General features: G+C 39.7%; 2 protein-coding genes across 5 annotated transcripts in view; one reads left to right on the top strand and one right to left on the bottom strand.

The window, feature by feature from the left end:
* Positions 1-1,210: 1,210 nt before the first annotated feature.
* socs6a (suppressor of cytokine signaling 6a) lies at positions 1,211-8,688 on the bottom strand. Its single transcript, XM_074693686.1, has 3 exons — positions 8,299-8,688; positions 7,762-7,831; positions 1,211-6,655 (listed from the first exon to the last, which is right to left on the bottom strand). The coding sequence occupies exon 3, from the start codon at positions 6,527-6,529 to the stop codon at positions 4,916-4,918; it is 1,614 nt and encodes a 537-aa protein (XP_074549787.1). The 5' UTR covers positions 6,530-6,655; positions 7,762-7,831; positions 8,299-8,688; the 3' UTR covers positions 1,211-4,915.
* Positions 8,689-15,625: 6,937 nt separating this feature from the next.
* rttn (rotatin) overlaps positions 15,626-20,410 on the top strand; it is a 38,939-nt gene continuing 34,154 nt past the window's right edge. For all 4 annotated transcript variants that reach the window (XM_074693412.1, XM_074693409.1, XM_074693410.1 and 1 more), the window contains exons 1-6: positions 15,626-15,831; positions 16,122-16,309; positions 16,541-16,730; positions 16,913-17,008; positions 17,090-17,180; positions 19,340-19,454. In XM_074693412.1, coding sequence (XP_074549513.1) covers positions 15,801-15,831; positions 16,122-16,309; positions 16,541-16,730; positions 16,913-17,008; positions 17,090-17,180; positions 19,340-19,454 — 711 coding nt within the window. In that variant the 5' untranslated portion in view covers positions 15,626-15,800. The remainder of the gene's footprint in view (positions 15,832-16,121; positions 16,310-16,540; positions 16,731-16,912; positions 17,009-17,089; positions 17,181-19,339; positions 19,455-20,410) is intronic.

Raw genomic sequence — 20,410 nt, 5'->3', positions numbered from 1 at the left:
TCACCTAACATTTGAGGAAGTCATCAATTCTTAACTCTTAAATCATATTTCAAGATGGTAATTAGTGTAAAAACAAAACTACCTCACAAACATAAGACTTTCTTCACTCCACTATTCTGCTGTTTAGGATCCTATGCAAGCATACCCGTCCAAAATATGTTGAGATGAAATATCAATTTTCATGCTTATTACTGTTAGTAAAGCCTAAACTGAGCGAATTAAATGTGATGCAATTTCTGTCTCTGAGTTTTTCTCTCAAATCATTTTAATGTTTGCTGAAGCAGCAACCGATTTGACATTTCATAAACTGACAAGTTTGCTTCAAAGACAAGGAAGGCACTCTAGGTAAGAAGGCAACATCCTGAGTCTGCGTTAGTAAGTGAGCTGCATAATGTCTGCAGACAAATCCAAACCTGCTGAGATGGAGTGTCACTTCATGACAAGTTGCACTTTCCAAGCAAAGTTTAAACCCTCCTGCCAAATTCAGAATAAAAACAGTTTGAATTGCTGAAAATTTATATGTATAAAAAAGAAAAATGTTACATTGAAGGGCAGATAAGCCCTTTTATGATGGAGGCAACTCCCTATGACATGTGACCACCAGTGTGTGTGCCATGAATAAATCATCTTGAACCCGGGCAGAGAGAGTAAACAGTTGTGTATCTTCACCTCAGATGCCTGGAGATGCCTGTCAGACACAGCAGTTAACAAAGCCTACCTCCTCATCATCATGCGGACTGTGTTTCAGCAGATCCAAGTCCAAAACCTGACACTATTACCCCACCCCCTATCCTCTCCTCTCCCTCTACGGGAGTTAGAACTCAGTGTCTCTCCAGAGTCGACTTAAAGTGAAGTTGAAGCGAAAATGGTAGCAGGGCTGCTAATCTTTCCCCAGAGTCTCCGCTTCATTCAGTTGTGTTTAAAGATCGCCTGGATTGTCTTTGTATATCAGGCAGCCAGAGCTCTGGGATTAGCTGCCAATTTGTACTCCACTGTGAAAAGAAACTCCTTGAGACCTCCATGATTTTATCTATTAACACAACTTCAAGCATGATCAGGCTCTTGTCAAGTGCGTCGCTGGCTCCGAGCTATGTTATGACTCAGACTCTGGATACAAGGTGCTAAATGCAGCAAGTGATGGCAGCAATGCTCATTTTAAAACAAGTTCACAAGACAATACAGAAACATTTTTTAGAATATAGTTTTTTATTTATAATTTATAATTGGCAGATACAAAAACTCTTGAACTGTATCCAAAGTGTGCAATAAAATCACCGTTAATTTTTTTCCAAAAGAAAAATACAAAAGACCATCTACTTTGGAAAGTTGACGACCAATGTAAACTGGAGTGAACCGGTTATTCTACAGAGGGTTTTCTAATCGCTACTAATGCTCTTGTTACTGACTACGGTTGTTAACAAATTGAAATTCTGCTCTGCTCTCCCAAGATGATAACCAAAGTCATTATGTGTACATACATCTACATTGGTGACATTCTATTTCCCCCGTTGTTAAATACAAGAAAGGCAATCATATCCATAAGCAGCACAAATGTGTCGAACACATTAAAATGAAATAAAAAAAGAAGAGAGAGATTTCAAATTGTACCAAAGTTTTCATGTGAGAGAAGCTGAACAAAAAGAAAACAAAAGGGGGAGGGGCTTTTCAAACATTGTTGTAAACAACCACCTTCATTCACCGAGATGCACGAGGAGAAATACGTTGGAGCTTGTTAAGTGCTAAACAGCTGTTATAAATTCAAAACGCCTCAGCAGTCTGCACAAGCATCAACCTCTGGAATCAAACGATGAAGGCAATAATTCTTAATAATAAAACTAAATAAGTATTTAGAAAAATCACAGCAGCAACACCATATGAAACTGGTTCCTGCATGTCAAATCTGTTTGACAAATCGCAAATTAACATGGAAATACAGTCATATTACAAGAGACTAATGTTTTACTTTCACATTTCAACTGATACACATATACACACACACACTCAAAAAGTAAATTTACATCCACATTCTTGCCATGATCCCATTCCTCGACAGCCAAAGAGAGCAATAGCAGAGGCTTTGATATGATGCTGGTGCCTTACCCTTTATATCCCACAGATATGACACAAACAAAACCATTTAATCCAAACAAGCTGTATGAACACATAAGGACAAATGTGTGACTATATTTCTTTTCAGACAGCCATCCGAAGGACAACTCTAGGCAGGAGAGGATCCAAGCATGTCAAATGGAGAATATTCAAGTGCAAAAAAAATGTGTCAATGTAGTTGTTTTTCTGATTCTCATGCTTTCTGAAACTGTTCTGCAGGCAGATGAAATGGAAACCTCAAACAAGCGTACATTCCTTTTTGTACAGCCCCATTCCCCAGATGGCAAATGTCACAAAAACAAACTCACATAAGGATTCGTAAAAGAAAAAAAAATACATTTCTTGTACATAGAATGTCCAGCCAATGTTTTGTGACAGAAAAAACATCCCTCTTCACAGCCAACACACACAACCTAGATCCTTCATTCCTATACAACTCAAAGCTTTTAATGCTAACTCTTAAAACATGCAACACCGTTCAAAGTTCCTATCTAATTTTTGCTGTGCTAGAATCATGGAAACTCCCTCAGACGCCTACATTTCCCGCTAACTAAAACTAGAACTATGCGCTAACGACCTACCAAAGTTGTCCAAGAGACCATTTTTCCAAACACATTTAAGGACACTGATGTCAAAAGATGCTCATTCATAATGTGAAACAATTCCCTGTCATTGTATCCATATAAAGCACTTGCGTAGCATACTGTGTGCTCTTCCCTTTGCTCTGGCACTAACAGCCATGTAGAGACAGTCTGAGGAGTAGTGCAGCTCTGAGGGGACAATATGAAAAGCAATGGTACAAACTGGATGCTTTGATGTTTCTCTAAGGCCATGTCTACTCGAGCTGGGTATTTTGGAAACAGCATTTATTTTAATAAGTTTACGCCTGTCATCCACACAAAACTGCAGCTCTATGTCACTAAAAAGGATATTTTCTGAAAACTCCGGTGTCATTGTTTCGTGTCACTACTGACTGATGGAGGCTCGTTCTGATTGGCTGTCATGGGTTTTACATCTGGAAAACACTGCAAAATATGGGTTTGGCATGCCTCATGCCGCACTTATCGGCAGATCTGCCCACTGCATGTGGATGAAAGTATTTTTAAAAATGAATGAGGGGGGATATTTGTTTTTGAAAATACCCGGCTACGTGTGGACATGGCCTAAATGTCCTCTACACCCATACGACACAAACAAGGCAGCCGCGCAGCAGCTGTGATGGAACTCTTTGTCATGTGCTGAAACTCTGGCTTTGCTCCAGGATGGTAACAAGGACTTAACCCTGGCTTTCCACAGTCCTTTGACTAAGCTCACACCGTTTTGGGAATCTTTTGATCTGGGTCCAGCTCGTTGCTTGCATTAAGAGATGGAGAAACAGCCATTCTTACGTACAAACATAGAAATCAACTGACTCCAGCTCATTTTTTTTCAGTTAAGGTTAATTGAGGGTAATTTTCTTTTCTTATAAACTGCCTTCGGTAAATGCAATTGTGCATTAAAGAGCCTTTTACTCAGAGTTGCACTTAAAACAACACAGCCAAACCGTTCAACCTTTTTACAGTGACATCTTCTCTCATTAAGAGTAACTCTTCAGTGCCATTATCTGACAGTCTTAAAGCCTTTACTACATGCAGATACAAGCATTACAGATAGTGACAAAGTTGTTAGGCCTGAGCTGCAGTGCAGTTTTGCAACATTCCTAATGCAGAAGATTTCATAAAAACAATGTTAACATATTTCTAAAGGTTTATACATCGATGTGATGTTTCTACAAACAGCACATTAAAATCCAGCATTGTAAGTACCTTTAGGCTTTAATGGCTTCATGCAGCCACAGAATTCAAGGCAACTCTACCCCTGGCCAAACTGCTTCAACTTCTCACAGACTGGCACAGTTTGATCATCTTTTGCAACAAAATGTTTGTAATAGTCCTGAAAAAGCACAATGATTCCAGAGAGTATTAAATGTTTGTACAGCACTACTGCTGAATATTACACTCAGCAAAAGTCTGCACTGCAGCACAACAGTTTGAGTTTGTTGTGTCATGATGCCAAGGGGCGAATAAAACTTAAGGAAGAAACTGCATCAAATAGATGAGCAGTGCAGTTTGTCAATTAACGAAATATCTTGTAAACAAAAAATACAAGTCATCTATCATTGCTCGTTATAAGATGAAGCCTAGCCTTGCTATCTGACTAATTGCATAGTATAAATTTGAAATGGAGTTCTCATTTGCAGTCCTGTCATGCAGGGAAATGGTAATACGAAGTCAGACAAGTGATAAAAGCAAAAGATGATCAACATCAGTCAGTCTGCAGGAAGCTTAAAATCAAATATAAAAATTTCATCGCGTCAATACTTTTCCATCCTTGAAATTATCTTTGAAATGTACAATTTAGTGGATAAAAATTCGATGAAATTTCAAATTCAGAGTGGAATTTATTTTCTCCATCAGGCCGATTTAACCTTGCAGGTTTCTTTCTGAGAACTGTGCTCCTTCTGAGGAGCTGGATGTTTACTCTTCCCGCCGCTGATATATGTAACTAAGATAACGTGGCTGTATACCTCTGCTTTGTTTTGCAGTAAGCGATGTGCTGGACTACTGTTTTGTAAATAAAGCCTCCTTCAACCAGTGAACAAAAATGAACCCAGAACAGTGGAATGGTGGACTGAACAGTGAAGGAGTCGCATGGACAAAAACCAAGAGCCACCGGTCTCATAACTGTAGTTTTCTGTAAACCTTGTTTAAATCTCTGAACTGAACACAAAAGTGCAAATTGCTACCACTGTCTCATCTCTGTGTCCTCAGTAGTGCTTCTCCTGCAGATAATCTTTCATCTTGTTAGGTAAGGGCAGTTTCTGGATCAGGTCTATCCTTGTGTATTGTCTGATGACAAAGCGACAAAGATACTGCAGCGAGCGCACTTGCATAAACCGTGACACTGGGTTGGTTAGTCTGACAGGGTAGGTTGCAGACCCTGGTAAGCGAGACCTGGAATAGCAAAAAGCTCCATTCTCTGAGTCTTTGATAGAGTGTTCGATTAAGTCAACAATGGATGTGTGTCCTTCCACGTCCGGCTGCTCATAGAAGCTGAATCGTCCATTGGAGTGTTCAATGCGGGTGTGCAGGGTTTTGCTCTGCGACCTGAAGCTCAAGCTGAGCAGGTACCGGTCATCTGAACTGTCTCTCACCAGGAACGAACCGTCAGCTAAGTTGATCAGCTTCTCCTCAGCCTCCCAGCGTGTGATGGGGCCCCAGTACCAGCCCTGCCTTGCCAGTTTCTTCAGCTCCTCTGTCAGGCTGGTGACTACCATGGGCCCACTGCTCTGGACTGAGTCGTATACTCGGCTGACACCGGGTGCTGAATTGGGGTCGAAGTTAAGATGGTGTCTTACCCTCTCAGCTACCTGGCTGTCTGTGGAGCTGAACCCTGAAAATGTCCGGGGAATAAGTCCGTTACTAGTTATGGGCGGCAGGAGAGGTGAGAGTGGAGGCGGGACCTCTACTCTCGAGCTTTGGAGCATCACACCAGCAGAACCGATGAGTAGACTGTTAACTGAGGTTTCCATGAACAGATCTGGAGGCAGCCCACTAACCAGTTCATGATCCTCCTGTCCCTGGTCCGTATGGAGGGATGCACTGTCTGCTTCAGTCACCACCTCCATGGGAGAGGAGCCATCCAGACAGCAGGAGTGGGACCCTTCTGGATACATTCCCTCATCTAAAGGCATTGTGTACTGGATGTAGTCCTGGGGTGTCAGCCCCAGCACGTCAGGCACATCATTTTCATCTATATTTAGATGCAGCTCACCGTTCTGGGGCTGCTGGAGATTCTTTAGGGATTCTGCTTGGTCCTGAAAAAGCCCTTCCATCTGGAAATCGTGAAATTCTTTTCGGACACCATTTAAGTTGGGACTGGGGCTCGGTGAATGAACCATGGCTTTTACTTTTACCTCCATCTTGATGCAGGCCTCATCAGAGTTAACTGACCGAAGAGGCCACGGCGAGGGGCTGTAATGGTGACTACGTAAGGATGAAGATCTAAGGGGTCTCTGGGCTTTAACCTCGTTAAAGCTGATGGGCACAGATGAGGATGAGAAGTTGTCATCATCATCCACTGAGCCGATGGCAGAGGAGCTGCCTTTTACTTTTGCCTTCTGCTTAGCAGACAGCCTCCTCTTGAGCGATCCCATCAGGCCCTCGCTCTTTGAGCGACCCTTATTCTGGCCTCCTTTGTCCTCCTCACCACCGCCGAGGTCACAGCCAGAAAGCTCTTTGGTGTAGCAGCCCCCAAAAAGTGACTCCTCCTTTGAAAACTCTGTCGTCACTGAGGGCTGCTGGAGCATGACGAAGTCACCCTCCTCTTTGCCCTTTATGCTGAGGGACTTGCGGATGGTCTTAAGGCTTATCTTCTTCATTCTGACAGGCCCTCCACAGTGGGGGCATGGGATGGCTCTCCTGGTATCCCGATGAAAGTACTATCCACAGCGTCCTCCCATCAGGCCACACTACACTAGTCATGCATACAGCGGACCCATCAAACCCTACAGGAAGAAAGAAAAACAAGATTATAGATAATCTGTTTAGCTCTGAAATGCTCCCATCTTTTCTTTTTTTCCAGATGGTGCTGAGGGTACTGGGTTATTAATAGGCACTTTATTGATCCGTGCAAAATTAAAGGTAACTCACAGCTTAGTGAAAATAAATAAAAAACAGCACAGCAAGAGGTATTAGCCCAGTCCCCAGGTTGAAAGATAGGAAAACATCTTTGTGATTCTTCTCTCACCTCACTTCACAAAATCTCCTCTTACGAAATATTAATTAAACCTTCAGTGCCACAACAAACTGTTAAAATTTCCTGGATTTTAGTGCATTTTCATCTTGACTTAGCTGTAAAAAATGTCAACCTTCTTAATTGTGGCATAAAAAAGGGAAAAATAAATAAATAGGTTACAGTACAAGAGAGAAATGTATTTGACCCACTGATCACTTATATTTTGACTGTGTCCACAACAACTTTGAAATAAAATGGTATAAATTGCATTTAAAAACTTACTTTCAAATGTGCTTACATTATTACTTAAATAACTTTATAAAATGTGTGGCATTGTGCAAAATGGGGATGTGCTCAAGATGTCTCAGATTAATATAAATATTAAAACAATGAAGAAAACAAATAAAAAAGATATTTGAATCAAACTCTGTGATTCTACTATTTCAAAATTCTCTGACGATTTGCATTTACTATCGTGCACTTCCTCTTCCTTCTTTGGATGTGTACTTAAGAACAGTGCCCTTCTGCATTATTTACTTTGTATGGATCACTTGTAAACTGAGTGACAGTTCCAACACTGCTCCCTGAATGTTACTGTGAGCACCTTCAAACTATCTTTAAGTTAAATCCAGAACTGAAAAATGACTGTTAAATACTAATTCAACATGCTCTACTACATTACTCAACAATCCAAAATCTGCCACTGAATTCAGTAAATGCACTGTCATTTCTTGACAAAATGCTAGCTAATGGCATCCTCTACGTTTTACTCTATCCAAAAAGTTTGGCAAAGACAGATTTTGATGTCTATATATCATTTGATGCACCCAAATAAAGCTGCTTGTAAATCAAGACAGCTGCAATCTGATTACTCACCATTATGTGCAGGAAAATGGTGACTCAGTTGGATGGGTCAAGTTCCACTTCCACCACCTCTCATTTGATGCTAGGAACAAATGAAGCAAGCTTATTAGAAGAGTTCAAAGCACAATGTTGTTATTACACCTTTAATAGGGCGATTTCCAAGCGAATAAATGTACCCTCCCTTGCTCCTTTCAAACTAACAGTGAATCAATAATGCCAACGTTAGCATGTCCTGACCTGGCAAGGCCTATGGACACAACAGCATGCCTTTAGCTTAGCAACGCTTATTACGTTTTTGACTTTTTAGACATTGCTATGGTACTGTATGCTCCAAATACGCCTTTAATGACTAATAATACATAAAATTATATAAACACATGATCTAAGACGTTTTGGTAGACCTTTGGTCAATCAGTTAAACATCTACTGGCTTGCTTGAACGCTAACATCAATAGCTAGTAACAGTTAGTTTGTTAGCATTTTTTCTTTCAAAGTAAACACTACATGTATTCGCATCTTTTCAAACATGCACGTTTAACTGTCGCTTACCCAGTCACTCCTGCTCGTCTTCGTGGAAAAGATATCCCAGAGGTGCTTGCATTAAATTAGTACAACACGTTCATGAAACGTTCGCTCCTTAACGATTGTTGGCTAATGTTAGCTCAGCTAATGTTAGCCTACCACCTACAGCCAGTCAGCTAGCTTTGATAACGTTTTCTGTCGAAAACATTGCAATTACCTTCCCTTTCGTCAGCTTCTGAGACCAAACGAAAGTACAAAGCGTTTCTAAGTTCGGAGTATGCTCTTCTCTAAAGGTGCGGTTTTATGTTGCCGAATGGAATGACACAATAAGGTGACATCTTTCTGCCTCAGGTTGGCTAACTCTTTGTAGCTCACGGCCTCTTCCTTTCTTCCTTTGTTGCCTGTTGAATTGTGGGAGCAGATTCAGATGCAGCGAATCACACAGCAGCTACAGTAAGTTTTTACATCCTAGAGGCACAGGCGACCAAAACACTTAGCATGAATATTTCCACTGAAACCATAAAAACACATAGTAATTAAGACATTTTAAAAATATAAATTCTGTTTTTATTCTGGAATTTCAGTCAATTTTATTATTATAATATTTATTCGGATTATTGTTAGTATTGTGTCATGAAATAATTTTACTCTGAATAATATTTAATTAACTTTTCGTAATCAAGTATTTATCCTCAAAGACAGGGGTGTATTCCTCTTTATTTTAGATATTGTGGTTTTTAAGTTATGTAGAAAAAAAAAAAAAACAAGGATGTGGTTGACTCGAGTAGTTGGGTGGCTCTCAAGCTAGAAGGTGTTTCTTAACATCACCTAACACCTCTATTAACTTCTGCATTTAGTGTTTTGTTTTGTTCCTTTTTTTTACTTGTGAAATATTTAAGACATGGAGTAACATGTTCACAGCAAATGGATATGTTTAAATTCAAACATGCTCGGGTATTTAATTACTAAGTAGGAGAAAATACATTTACACTGCAAAATAAAAAAGAAGGAAAATCTGCAGAAACTTACTTCAGTCATATTTGCTATTTCAGTCACAAGGGATCATCTTTTCCAACAATGACTGGCAGTCTCCAAAACCATAAGAATGATTTTTGTTTACTTTTTACCACAGTGACATGGTGTTTAAATCAGTCCATCTTAAATCAGTTATATGGGATCCATTCTTTTACCCATACTCTCATACCTTGAGAGTTTTTGTACAGAAATGTAAAACTGAGGCTCTGGGTTTTCAGGAATTGGTGCATATAATCACCCCAATTCTGTATTGTTTCACTCGAGACTGCTTCAATACTGAGAACTACTTTCCTCAAGTGAAATAATCAGCACCACAGACATCAGATCACTGCAGAAAATAGCAACCCACTTAAACTGTTGCTTATGCTTGAAGCTGGAAAGTCTTTCCTATTTGTATTCTAGAAACATCAAACTAGCTCTCCAAGTATTTTCATGCATTTGATAAAACTAAAACTCAAACTCTGAAATGATACATTGGTTTCCTAATTAGTGTCAGTATTGTTTTAAAGTAGATTGTATTTACCACTGCCAGGCTAATTTGGTCTATATAATGAACATTACATTGTTTTTTCCACACTGTCAAGTGCATGGCAGTCTTTTGCCAACCTGCTTAGGGCAGCTGCATGCAGACAGGCTATGCAAAGACTCTAATTACCCAGCCCTATTAGGGTTGATCAGGCTGCCTTAGCTTGATGTGTTGGCACAGGAGGGGAGAGCTGGTTGGGGGGAGGCAGCGCTTTAGATATAGCACCAAGGACACTGGGAAGCAAGGATGCCATGCTTCTTTTCAAGCTAATTTAGACCTGACAAACAAACTTTAGGCTAGTTGATATTTGCTGCCAGACAGCCAAAACAAGATTTCAGCTGTGGTCTCATAGTAGTTTGTTCTGTTATGACAGGGTAAACACATCAAAAAGTAGCTAATAGGGGGCTGTTTATACTGTACTCAAGCAAAATCAAAACATAGCATTTGAAACGACTGAGGTAACCACATGATGTTTCCTTAACAAAAGAGCAGAACTTATAACAAAACTGTTCATCTAAATCAATCCTTCTACAATAATTTGAAATATGTATGAGCATGACTCAAGACACTGAGTGTCAAGTCAGGATGGCACAGTGTACACATGGAGTGAGCCCAATGGTTAATGAGCTACCTCTACATGTGGGAGAGCTCTGCCTGTTTCATCTTAATTTCAAATGAACGCTGCATCAGCCATAAATTATTTGCACAATACATCTGCACTCACTTCAGTTTGGCTGAGTTCTTTGGCTTGACTCTTTTGCTGATAGGAGATTGTCAGAGGAGCCTCTCAATGCCAGACTCACATATTTTCAACACTTGCGGCAGAGAAGACAGGTACAGGAAGTAAGTCTGACAGTGATAGGACAAGCAGGGGCATGTCAAGACTCAGGGTGGCCAAATTGGGATACTAAAAACATGTATTTACCAGGTCTGTCTAGGTGATTGCAAATAAAGATGGACGGCACATCTCCACCTCCCCCTTTGGTTCAAAAGTGAAGCCAATTACCCCATGCTACATGTGCTGACATACTTTTCCGGTGATGACTTTGATGTTGCAATCTTCATCATCAGAATTAACTTTCTGACCCACTGCTAGCCCACAATTTATAAAGTTACCTTTAAATTTTACTAGAAATTACTGGAAGCTAGGTGCTTTAATTCACTGTAAAAGAATTTACAGTGTCATGTGTCTTCTTTTTCAGTATCATTACCATATTTTTTCCACAATGCACTGCTGTTTACAGTAATAAAACAGTTGTAATCTGAGTTTCCACCAAGCAGTCTGGTTTGGTTCAGTACGGTTTGGTACAGTTAAGCCTGATCCTGTTTGTGTTTCCACAGCAAACTGTGCCCTGTCGTGGTAGGCGGTGTGTAAACAGGATGCTGAAAGCCGCAGCTGTTAAATAATAGCGTGACGCTGTAGCAGCGCAACACAGTTTGCACCCTTATAAATCCAACGAAGAAGAAAAACACGACACAGTAAACAAAGAGCATAGATGGAAGACCTGCAGCATTTCGTCCTCTCTGTAATTGGCATATGGCTCTTTGATACAAAGTGCAATCAAGCTTTGTTTCAGAGAAGTCTGTGTGCCTGTGTGGGGTAAGTGACAATTCTTTTGACCAATCACCGGCTGCAGTGTTGTAGCTCCACAGATCAGTTCAGTCTGGCACCCAAAAGTGGGCTGGCTTGTCTCGGTTATTTGAGGATCTGTCCTGGGATAAGTCAGTGGAAACGCCACAAAATGCGTGCCGCACAGGGAAGACCCTAACCGGTCAGCTTGGTGGAAACACGGCTATAGTGTTAGCACATTTAATGTAATGATAAAATGGCAAAAATTCCTCAAACTGGCACAGTTTACAGCATCTACGGTCTGTCAGTTTGCAGCAGAAATTCAAGAAAAAATCAAACCGCAACATGACAGACCTTTTGAATGGACTGAATAACTGACAAAAACTGCACTTCTCTGAAAAATGATACTCAGACATTACTAAGCAGAATAAAAAGTTACCATACTGATAAAATCACATTTGAGAAAATTGATTTTTTGATTTCACAGTTTGACGCCACAGCCTGTCTGTCCATATGGAGGAATCAGGCTCTACCAATTACTGCAGCAGTCTGTAGGAGGAGCTCCAAATGTTGTGGAATCATTCTAAAGGTTATGTCAGATCCTATGTTGTCAAAAATAGCATTAATGTGTGACAAAGTAGGAAGAAAATGTGCATCATCAAGAAATCCATATATAACGCAAACGCAATTTGCTCTGAATATAGTTTTCAGTGGGAGGGCCCCTGCCAGCCAAGGCAACCCCTGGTAGCACCCCTGCCAGCAGGACCACCAGAGTTTGGTTTTTGGAATAAGTGGACAACTCATTTTAGTCGAGCAAACTCCCCCTGCCTCGTTGTTTTGAGAATCTGTTTGTGAGTCATTTCTTAATTTCACTCAGTCTCTTATGTAAGACATCTTGAAGGATAGTGTTTAATTACTGTTACCAGCTGCCCACATACAATGCAATGACTCAGCTGTATAGACTGGGGCTCTGTCCTAATCACTGCCTGCTTAAAACAATGAATAAATTTTCCATGCATACTTACGTTCTTCTACTCAGAACACAACCCTCGATATCAGTTTATGCATGCTTGAAGTACGCCTTTGAGTTTTGTTGCTATATGGTGTGCTTGGTTTTAGAGATTTACAATAAATATATGATTAAAAAGCTGTAATGACCTTGTTTTGTGTATGAAATAGAAAAGAGCCAATCCATCTCCTTGCAGTCATATGAACTTTCAACATGCTCACTATTCACAGCTACTTCCACTAACTTTCCCTTGTTTTCTTATAGTCCATATTTATCAATGTGTTCGGTAGTGTGTGTTACAACAAGGGCTCATCTGAACCACAGTCAAAACACTTCTTACCTTTTCTTTTAAAATTTCAAACAGTGCTGCAGGATGCAGGAATAATATCAAGGACAGAGTCTGAGGAAATGATGAGGAATGCTGTTGGGGGTCTTTCCTACTCAGAATTGAAATATAGGATTCAGGGGCTGCAGTGTTTCTTAAATAAAGCTAGCTTTTAAGTATTTCAATTGGCATGGTTTCTACTCTGAGATCAGGCTTACATTCATTAACAGCCTGAGGTGGTTTCTCACATATGAGTAATACAGGCTGATGTAAAATAAATGACAGTCTTTTCATATGATTTACAAGGTTAAAAAAATCCTTGGAACGCTTTTGGAAACACATAAAATTAGGCTGAAAGAATCCTAAATATACCTTCCAACAAAAGATATTCTCATGGAGTCACAAAGATGTGTTCAGGAAATATGAATGAAGGAGTAATTACAGTATTTGGGACTTCATCTAAGAGAAAATTACACCTTATGTCTAATGATTACTAATGCAGAGCTGAATGTCACACAAATAGCCTGCATTGCATTTGTTTAGAGGGAGTTTTTCTTTCTATCTTTCTGCAGCCTATGCTGTGGAATGATCCCAGACACACACAGCGGTTGTCAAACAGTGATGATGAGCTGCTCTGTTCTCTGCAGACTCAACACTCCGTGCGAACTCCTCATCTGACCTAGGGCGATGTATTTTTTTTTTCCGCCAGGTAAAGAAGACCTCCTCAGCTGTTTGGATGTGAAAACTTGTTCTCTGAGTATCTATGTTTGTCTGCAGAATGTCAAAACATCCAAACAACTCAGCCGTATTTGTTGGATTGAAGGCTAAGGGGAAGCCTCAATACAATTTTAACCTCCTCAGGTCAATGGGCCCTATGGCAGTTTTATCAGTATAACCCATGTAGCGTAAACAAACAAAGAATTGAAAATCATTGATGGGATGTTGAAACAGAAAAAAAAAGTTTCTCTTTCATTGTAATAGTATGTCTATAAAATGAATTATCACACACTTGAGCATTTGAAGTAACCTCAGGGGATTTATATGATGGTAATAAAAAAAAGAAAAAAAGGGGAAAATGACATTTTCCATATACCCCCCTTCAAAGTCTTTAAAGAATGTAGGTGATAGATGAAAATACAGTACAACGCCAAATTAATTATAGGCTTAAATCCCTCCAGAATTCTCAAAAGCTGTGTGATTATATTATTATCACATCACATTATCGTTTGCTAAGTTTGTTAATTATCACCCTGTCTGCGGATCATATCCACATCACATCCCAAGTGTGGGATCCCGTGCAATTGGATTAAGTCATGCACAGAATATGAAAAGAATTTATGCCTGCTCTTGTGTTAAGAGGTGACAAACATCACCTTTGATTTTTGAGAGTGTCAGTGTTTGAGAGGATTAACTTGATGACAGGATAATGTGGCTGCTGTCAAAACTGCTCCAAACTGCGACTGGCTTCATTAATATTTAGGTGATGCAAAGGACATCAGTGATTTGTAGAGGAGCCTTGAACCGGTGATGATTCCACAAACCAGGGGGGGTTGACAGAAATATCAAAGGTATCAAAGCGGACATGCATCATTACATTTTATATACTCAGTTTGCATGATTATTACAATGTTAATTTTCAAAGTTGCAAAAACATGAAAGCAGACCACCTCAAACAACAAACACCGAACTTTAGCATTTGAAAGCAGAGTAAATTAAATTGATGGGCCAGATTTAGGTCTACATATATCTAATAACTGACACTCAGATCTATTAATGAAGTTTGTTTGCTGACATGCAGCATAAATCTTTGATTTCTCCTAATTTTAATAAAGTTCTGACCAGAAGGTCTTGAAAAAAGTGCAAAATCTTAGATTAATTTAGTTCAGTAAAGGTTTGCATTCAACTCTAACCCAGATGCGATCCTGGCCTCCAAGCGTTGAACCCTCCCTGACTTCATTGGCCTTTGGCGTGCAGTGTGAGTCCTTCAGTCCACAGTGGCTCAAGATGATACAAAATGAGAAACTAGACACACAATTATAACATCACACATTGGCTGCAAACTAGATAATGCACTTGAGAAAAGGATAAAAGCCAACCTTCAGTAAGTATTGAACATCTGGTGTAAGCAAAAATTGATACCTGTTATGAATATTTTTAGGGTCCTCGGCCTGAGCCAGGCACCTTTGGCCAGGGCACTATTTTATTCTATGTTTTGTGACTCTGTTTTATCCAACTGTGGTATTTATATTGATAATTAATATTAGTATTATTATAATTCATTTTTATTGGTTACTTTGATTATTCTACTGAACTTAACATTGACTTTAACCATTATTATTATCAAATCTTTTATCTTCCTTTATTTATCCTTCCTTTATTTATTTGTATTTTTTTCTCCTTTTTTTTTTAATTATTATTTTTTTTCTGATATTCCTATTGGATTCTTTTCCTTGTTCTTGCCTCTGCCCTTAGTGGTCTCAGTCTGTGTTGTTAGGTTCTTGTGCTGCAAGGGTTCTCTCCTCCTGCTGTAGGGTTTTTGTATATTTGCCATACATTTTGAGGTTATACAGTCTATGGTTATACCTCTTGACTAGGTTTTATTTTAAGTTGTTTCGTTTTTTGTTTTATTTCATTTTTTTTTGTCGTCTGGAAAGCCTGTTAAGTTTTCTGTAAACTATTTTTTAAGGTCCCATATTATTAAGGCTATGAGTATTATTTAGTCTGCGTAATTATTACGTTTTGGTTAATTCATAGTGAAATGTTGTTGTTGCTGTTGTTGTTGTTGTTTTTGTCGTTGTTTTATATCAATGGTCCAAGAAGCACTTTATGATCATGGAACGACCAAAAAGTCACACTCGTTTAGTCTTTTTTTCACTTTGTCCGACACAGTTGTACACCTTGAACGCACCATGGCCCTCCACAGGAAGTGCAGTGACGCTGGCGCGTTTGTTGAAAACAGACCCGGGCAGACGTTGTTGACATGACACTTTCAAGCAGCCACACTCTGGAGTGAAATACTTTGCTCTTTTATGTTGGTACCAAACCGACACGCAAGGCATTGAGCATGGAGTTGTCACCCCTTATAAAGAAAATAGGTAAGCTAATTTAAAGCTAACAGAAACTTAGCTTTGGAGGCAGATTTCAACTTTTGTTAACCAAACCTGTCACTTACTGTGTAGTAGCCTCGCGTATGCTAACATTTCTAAACAATGGAAGCTTGTTATGTTGTATGCGTGTACCCTTGCTGTTTCTTAGTGCCGACGCTAACTGTAGCTAAGTTACCTGAGTCAGTGAGCTTCTCTGGTCTTCCTTCCAACTGAAACTAGCTTCAGCTAAAAATAAAACGTTTCTTCTCCATCTGACACGCTGCTTCCTGCAACTTCAGGCCACTCTCTGGTGGAGATAAGAGTTCGAGCACTGAAGAGCATCATATGTAAGCTGGACCATTCCCTGATATCTGTCCCTGACATTGTGCAAGAAAAGATGCTCTTCGTGTATCTTCTGGAGTGGTTCAATTTCCCCGAGGTGCCAATGCAGGAGGAGGTCCTTGAACTGCTCTCGACCTTATCTAAGGTGAGTTAGAAACAGGGCTACGTGATGGATTCTTCAGATGTAAGGCCAGTCAACACTCTGACTGCTTAACAAAGATTGCATGCCTTTTCTCTTCCCTCAGATAGATACGTTCTTTTGGGGAGGAGGATAATTTTTGTAAAGTTTGCCCCTGACATTCTGAAGCACTTTTTTTCCACAATGGCACACCTTTTCTTTTTCTGACCATTTATTCTTGTCATTTTGTATTCCAAGCATCCTTCTGCAGCCCAGATGCTGAGAGACGTTGGTGCGGTAGACTTCCTCACCCAACTGTCTCCTAATGTGGAACCCAGACTGCGAGCTGTCATCGATGGAACCCTGGACCAGCTGTTCCAGCTACCTGAGCTACTCCCCAGTCATACAACGGTCTACTCGTATGGACAGCGTGCTGCAACTCCAACAGGTGTTGCAAGTTAAAGCCAAATTATTGTTTGCTGTTTTTCTTTCTGCTAAGAACTACAGTTTTTATGATTTCATGTTGTAGACAGAAAAGAGAGAGTGCCTCACACTTAGAGAATTCATAACTGTTTGTTAAACTGCTTGAAGTGTGTAATAGAACATTTAACAAACCTGTTTCTTCTGCAGTTTCAGTTCCTCCTCCTGATGAGCCTTTTCCTAAAACAGGCTATTTCAAAAAGAGCATACCAAGCCATACAGATGTACCCCCTCAGAGAATTGCAGGTACCTTCATTTTGAAAACTTGTGTACATGTCTCATCTGAACATTTCTGGACTTATTTTATATCACTCTTTTTTTACACAGTGCATGAGACTGTGAGATGTCTGAAGTTCTCTGTTTTTCCATGGCTGACTTTGACAAACACAGACAGACACATACTTTCATCCAATGAGAGGTGAGCTGATCTTTATAATAATAATTAATCGAATGTAGTAAAAAATAAATATAAGGCTTCAATTCAGTCCTTCATTGAACCCAATGTTAAAATTGTGTTTTAGCTGATCCTGTAATTCACATGTGTCAAACTCAAGGCCAACGAGCCAAATGTGACCCGCCACACTATTTTATGTGGCCCGCAGGAGCCGAAAAGCTCTGCTTGTGTTATAATAGAGAAGTCAAAGTCAGTTTCCCATAATCTATATCCAGCAAAGTGACAGCATCCTGCCTCTAGATTGCAGTGTTTTCACATCAGTGCCATTTTTCGGACTAGTGGAATTGAGAAATAAAACTGTGATCCCTTTAAGAAAGCTGGGAAGGCCACTAGGCTAGCAAGTGAGCCTTCAAGAAAAACAACAATTAGTACAAGATTTAAAATGCAAACTGCAGCTGCAGGGTGTGTTCAATAAAGCCACAATCAAAGACAATGCGGCAGAGAGCGCTAGCTTTATTGTAACTGACGTCTTTTTCAGAGGGTGCATTTTTGAAGCAGTAGTTGCATTTATTTTTACATTACACTTAGTTACATTTAGCTACATTTTATACTGTCTTACAGTTACATCTGGCCCTTTGAGGGCAACCATTATGCAGATGTGGCCCTCAGTAAAAATGAGTTTGACACCCCTGCTGTAACTAATGTTTTCCTTGAACTAATCGTTATTGTGGTGGTTGTTTATTTCTGATTAATTCACCCATCTGGACCAGATATCATTATCTATCTTTTTTAAAATACATCAGTAAACTGTGTTCATATCACTCAGGCCTTCATTAAAGTATGTTTGAGTGAGCAGACATTTAGTGTACAAATTTACCAAACAGGATTCATTTTAGCCATCTTAGACTGTTTTTTCCTTGCTTCTCTTAGAGGCTATTTTTAGAAGCATTTTAGTCCAACAGAACTTGTCTTTTGAAAGAATAAATTCTGGACTGTTACAGTAGATTTAAATGCACATTATTTAAAAACTACTGAAATACCAGATCTTAAACATGGATGATAAGTAATGACAAATATGACTATGAAAGTCATTTAACTCTTTTTGTCACATGTATTGTTTGTCTTGTCTCCTCAAAAAGCAGAAAAAATGTAAGCGTCATGGGGCCTTTTTCATGAGTAAGTGTACAATAGATGGAGAGGCAGGTTAGTGTTGCGTCAGAAGTGATGTTGGCTCACTGAAAAGGGAGCTGAGCCTGAAGGCAAAGCTTTGGATTAAAGAGTCGATTTATGTTCCAACCCTCACCTATGGTCCTGAGCATTTGGGTGGTGACCAAAGAAGTAGTGTTGTTCTTCCTGTGCCTTGAAAGAAGCTTTTTGAGGTGGTTTAAAAATTGGATAAATATGCCTTTAGCTGTGTTTGACTGAAAGGAGGCCTAAGACCAAGAGGTCACTAAAGGGGTTATATGCCTCCTCCAGAAATGGGAATGCAAAAGAGTCCCCCAGGAGGGACTGGAAAGAAGCTATGGAGAGGGATCTCTGGGTGTACCTGCTTCGTTTACAACTCAAACCAGGGTAAACGGTAGAAGATTTGGATGCAGAATTGTTTCCGTAAGCAAAAAAGGTGCAGCACAATGGACAAATATCAGCAACTCGATCAACCAACAACCAAGTTATTTGCCTATAACCAGGCTGATGTATTGGTACATTTTAGGGGAGGGAGAGAAAAGCAAAAATCTGACTTTTTGTTTGACAGTATCAAAATCAAGATTCTTTGTCAAAAATCCATTTTTTCTAATTCAAATTCTTCATTTCAGTCTTTGTCTATAAACTGGATTGAAAGAAGTTACCACTTTTCTCCAGCAGAGGGCAAAATGTTTCCTTCTGACTCACTTGATGTGCATTTTATGGGGAAATATGGCTCCTGATAGAGTCTGTAGACATTATCATCATTATTTAACTTTCTCTCATGGTCTGGTGTTAAAATAGCAAAACTGTAAATATCGAAGAATCACAATTTAAATAGAGTCGGCACCCCAAAAATAGTAATAGAATCGAATTACGAGAATAGTGTATCCTCCCAGCCCTAGTGCATTACAAGTAAGCTAATCAATTAGTTCCACAACCTGATGTAAGTAATGCACTGAGATGATGTAGAATTTCTGTTTTTGTTTCTCTTGACACAGCTCTCTAAGGAGCAGTAACCCCAACTTGGTGCGGACCACATGTGAACTGCTCTGTGACGTCATCATGCAAGACTTTCCTGCTGAGCTCTTCCTCCAAAGGCCCAGTATCGTAAAGGTGCTGCTACAGAACTGCTAACTGTGTGCGCAACCATCCTGTAATGGAGTTCCTTGAATGGTCAATCTCGCCACTGTCAAAATAATAGCCTGTCAAATAGCGTCCTTGAACAAAACACCAATTTATAATTCTGTGTCCCTGATCTTGTAGAAGATAGTGGAGGCCTCTGAGGGCTTAACTTTGCTTGAGCAGGCACTCGATTGCTGAGAGGATATAGTTTGGTTATGATATACCTCTTACAAGAGCTGAATTTCCTTGGTGGGGTATTTTGTTCTCCTTCTTGTTAAAGCCTCCTTGAGAGATTCTGTAAATTCTGTCTTCAGCTGTTTCAAGCTTTATTCATCCTTGGGTTCAGGGAGCTCCAGAGGAATCTATACAACACAGTTTGAAATGAGGAGGTCATTGTGCTTCCGCCAAGTTAGGACTGTAATCAAAGCCATATATGGTCCAGCTGATGCACAGCCAGTCCGCAGTGAACCAAATCTTTGAACTTCTACATTTTAGAGAATCATCAATGTAAACAAATGTTCTGCACTCTTCGACGAATCATTTGTGAAACAAAGCGCATCTGTTATTCAAGCTCGTCATTTTTTTGGCACAGACAGAGTGCTGGAGGAGACATCAGTTTGCCCCGATGAGCCACTGTGAACATAACTATTTGTTAATAAAGTGCTGCATTATATTACATTGCTCTCTTGGCAGTATTAGCAAACTGTCACGCAGCGGCCCCATCATCAAAGAGAAATCATTATGGGAAAGCAGTTTTCTTCTTGTGGCTCTGCTTGGCCCTCAGTTGAGTTAGTACAGCTATTAAGCTAAATTAAATGACTTGGATTTAGAGACATGACATCATTAGCTGCAGAGGGCAGGGAATCTGAACTTGGAACAAATTGCTGCTTCAATAATTCAATTCCACTTGCCCTTTTTATTTAGCAAACTTATTACAACTTTTCTAT

This window comes from Halichoeres trimaculatus, unplaced genomic scaffold (assembly GCF_033239565.1).
Source record: "Halichoeres trimaculatus isolate MK-OKI-2021-1 unplaced genomic scaffold, fHalTri1.1 fHalTri1_scaffold_18, whole genome shotgun sequence".
NCBI classification, from domain to species: domain Eukaryota; kingdom Metazoa; phylum Chordata; class Actinopteri; order Labriformes; family Labridae; genus Halichoeres; species Halichoeres trimaculatus.
The sequence above is the reverse complement of the archived record's forward strand: the minus strand, read 5'-3'. Positions and strand labels throughout refer to the sequence as shown.

Coding starts and splice junctions, on each gene's coding strand:
- socs6a (XM_074693686.1), bottom strand. CDS start 6,529: ATGAAGAAGATAAGCCTTAAGACCATCCGCAAGTCCCTCAGCATAAAG.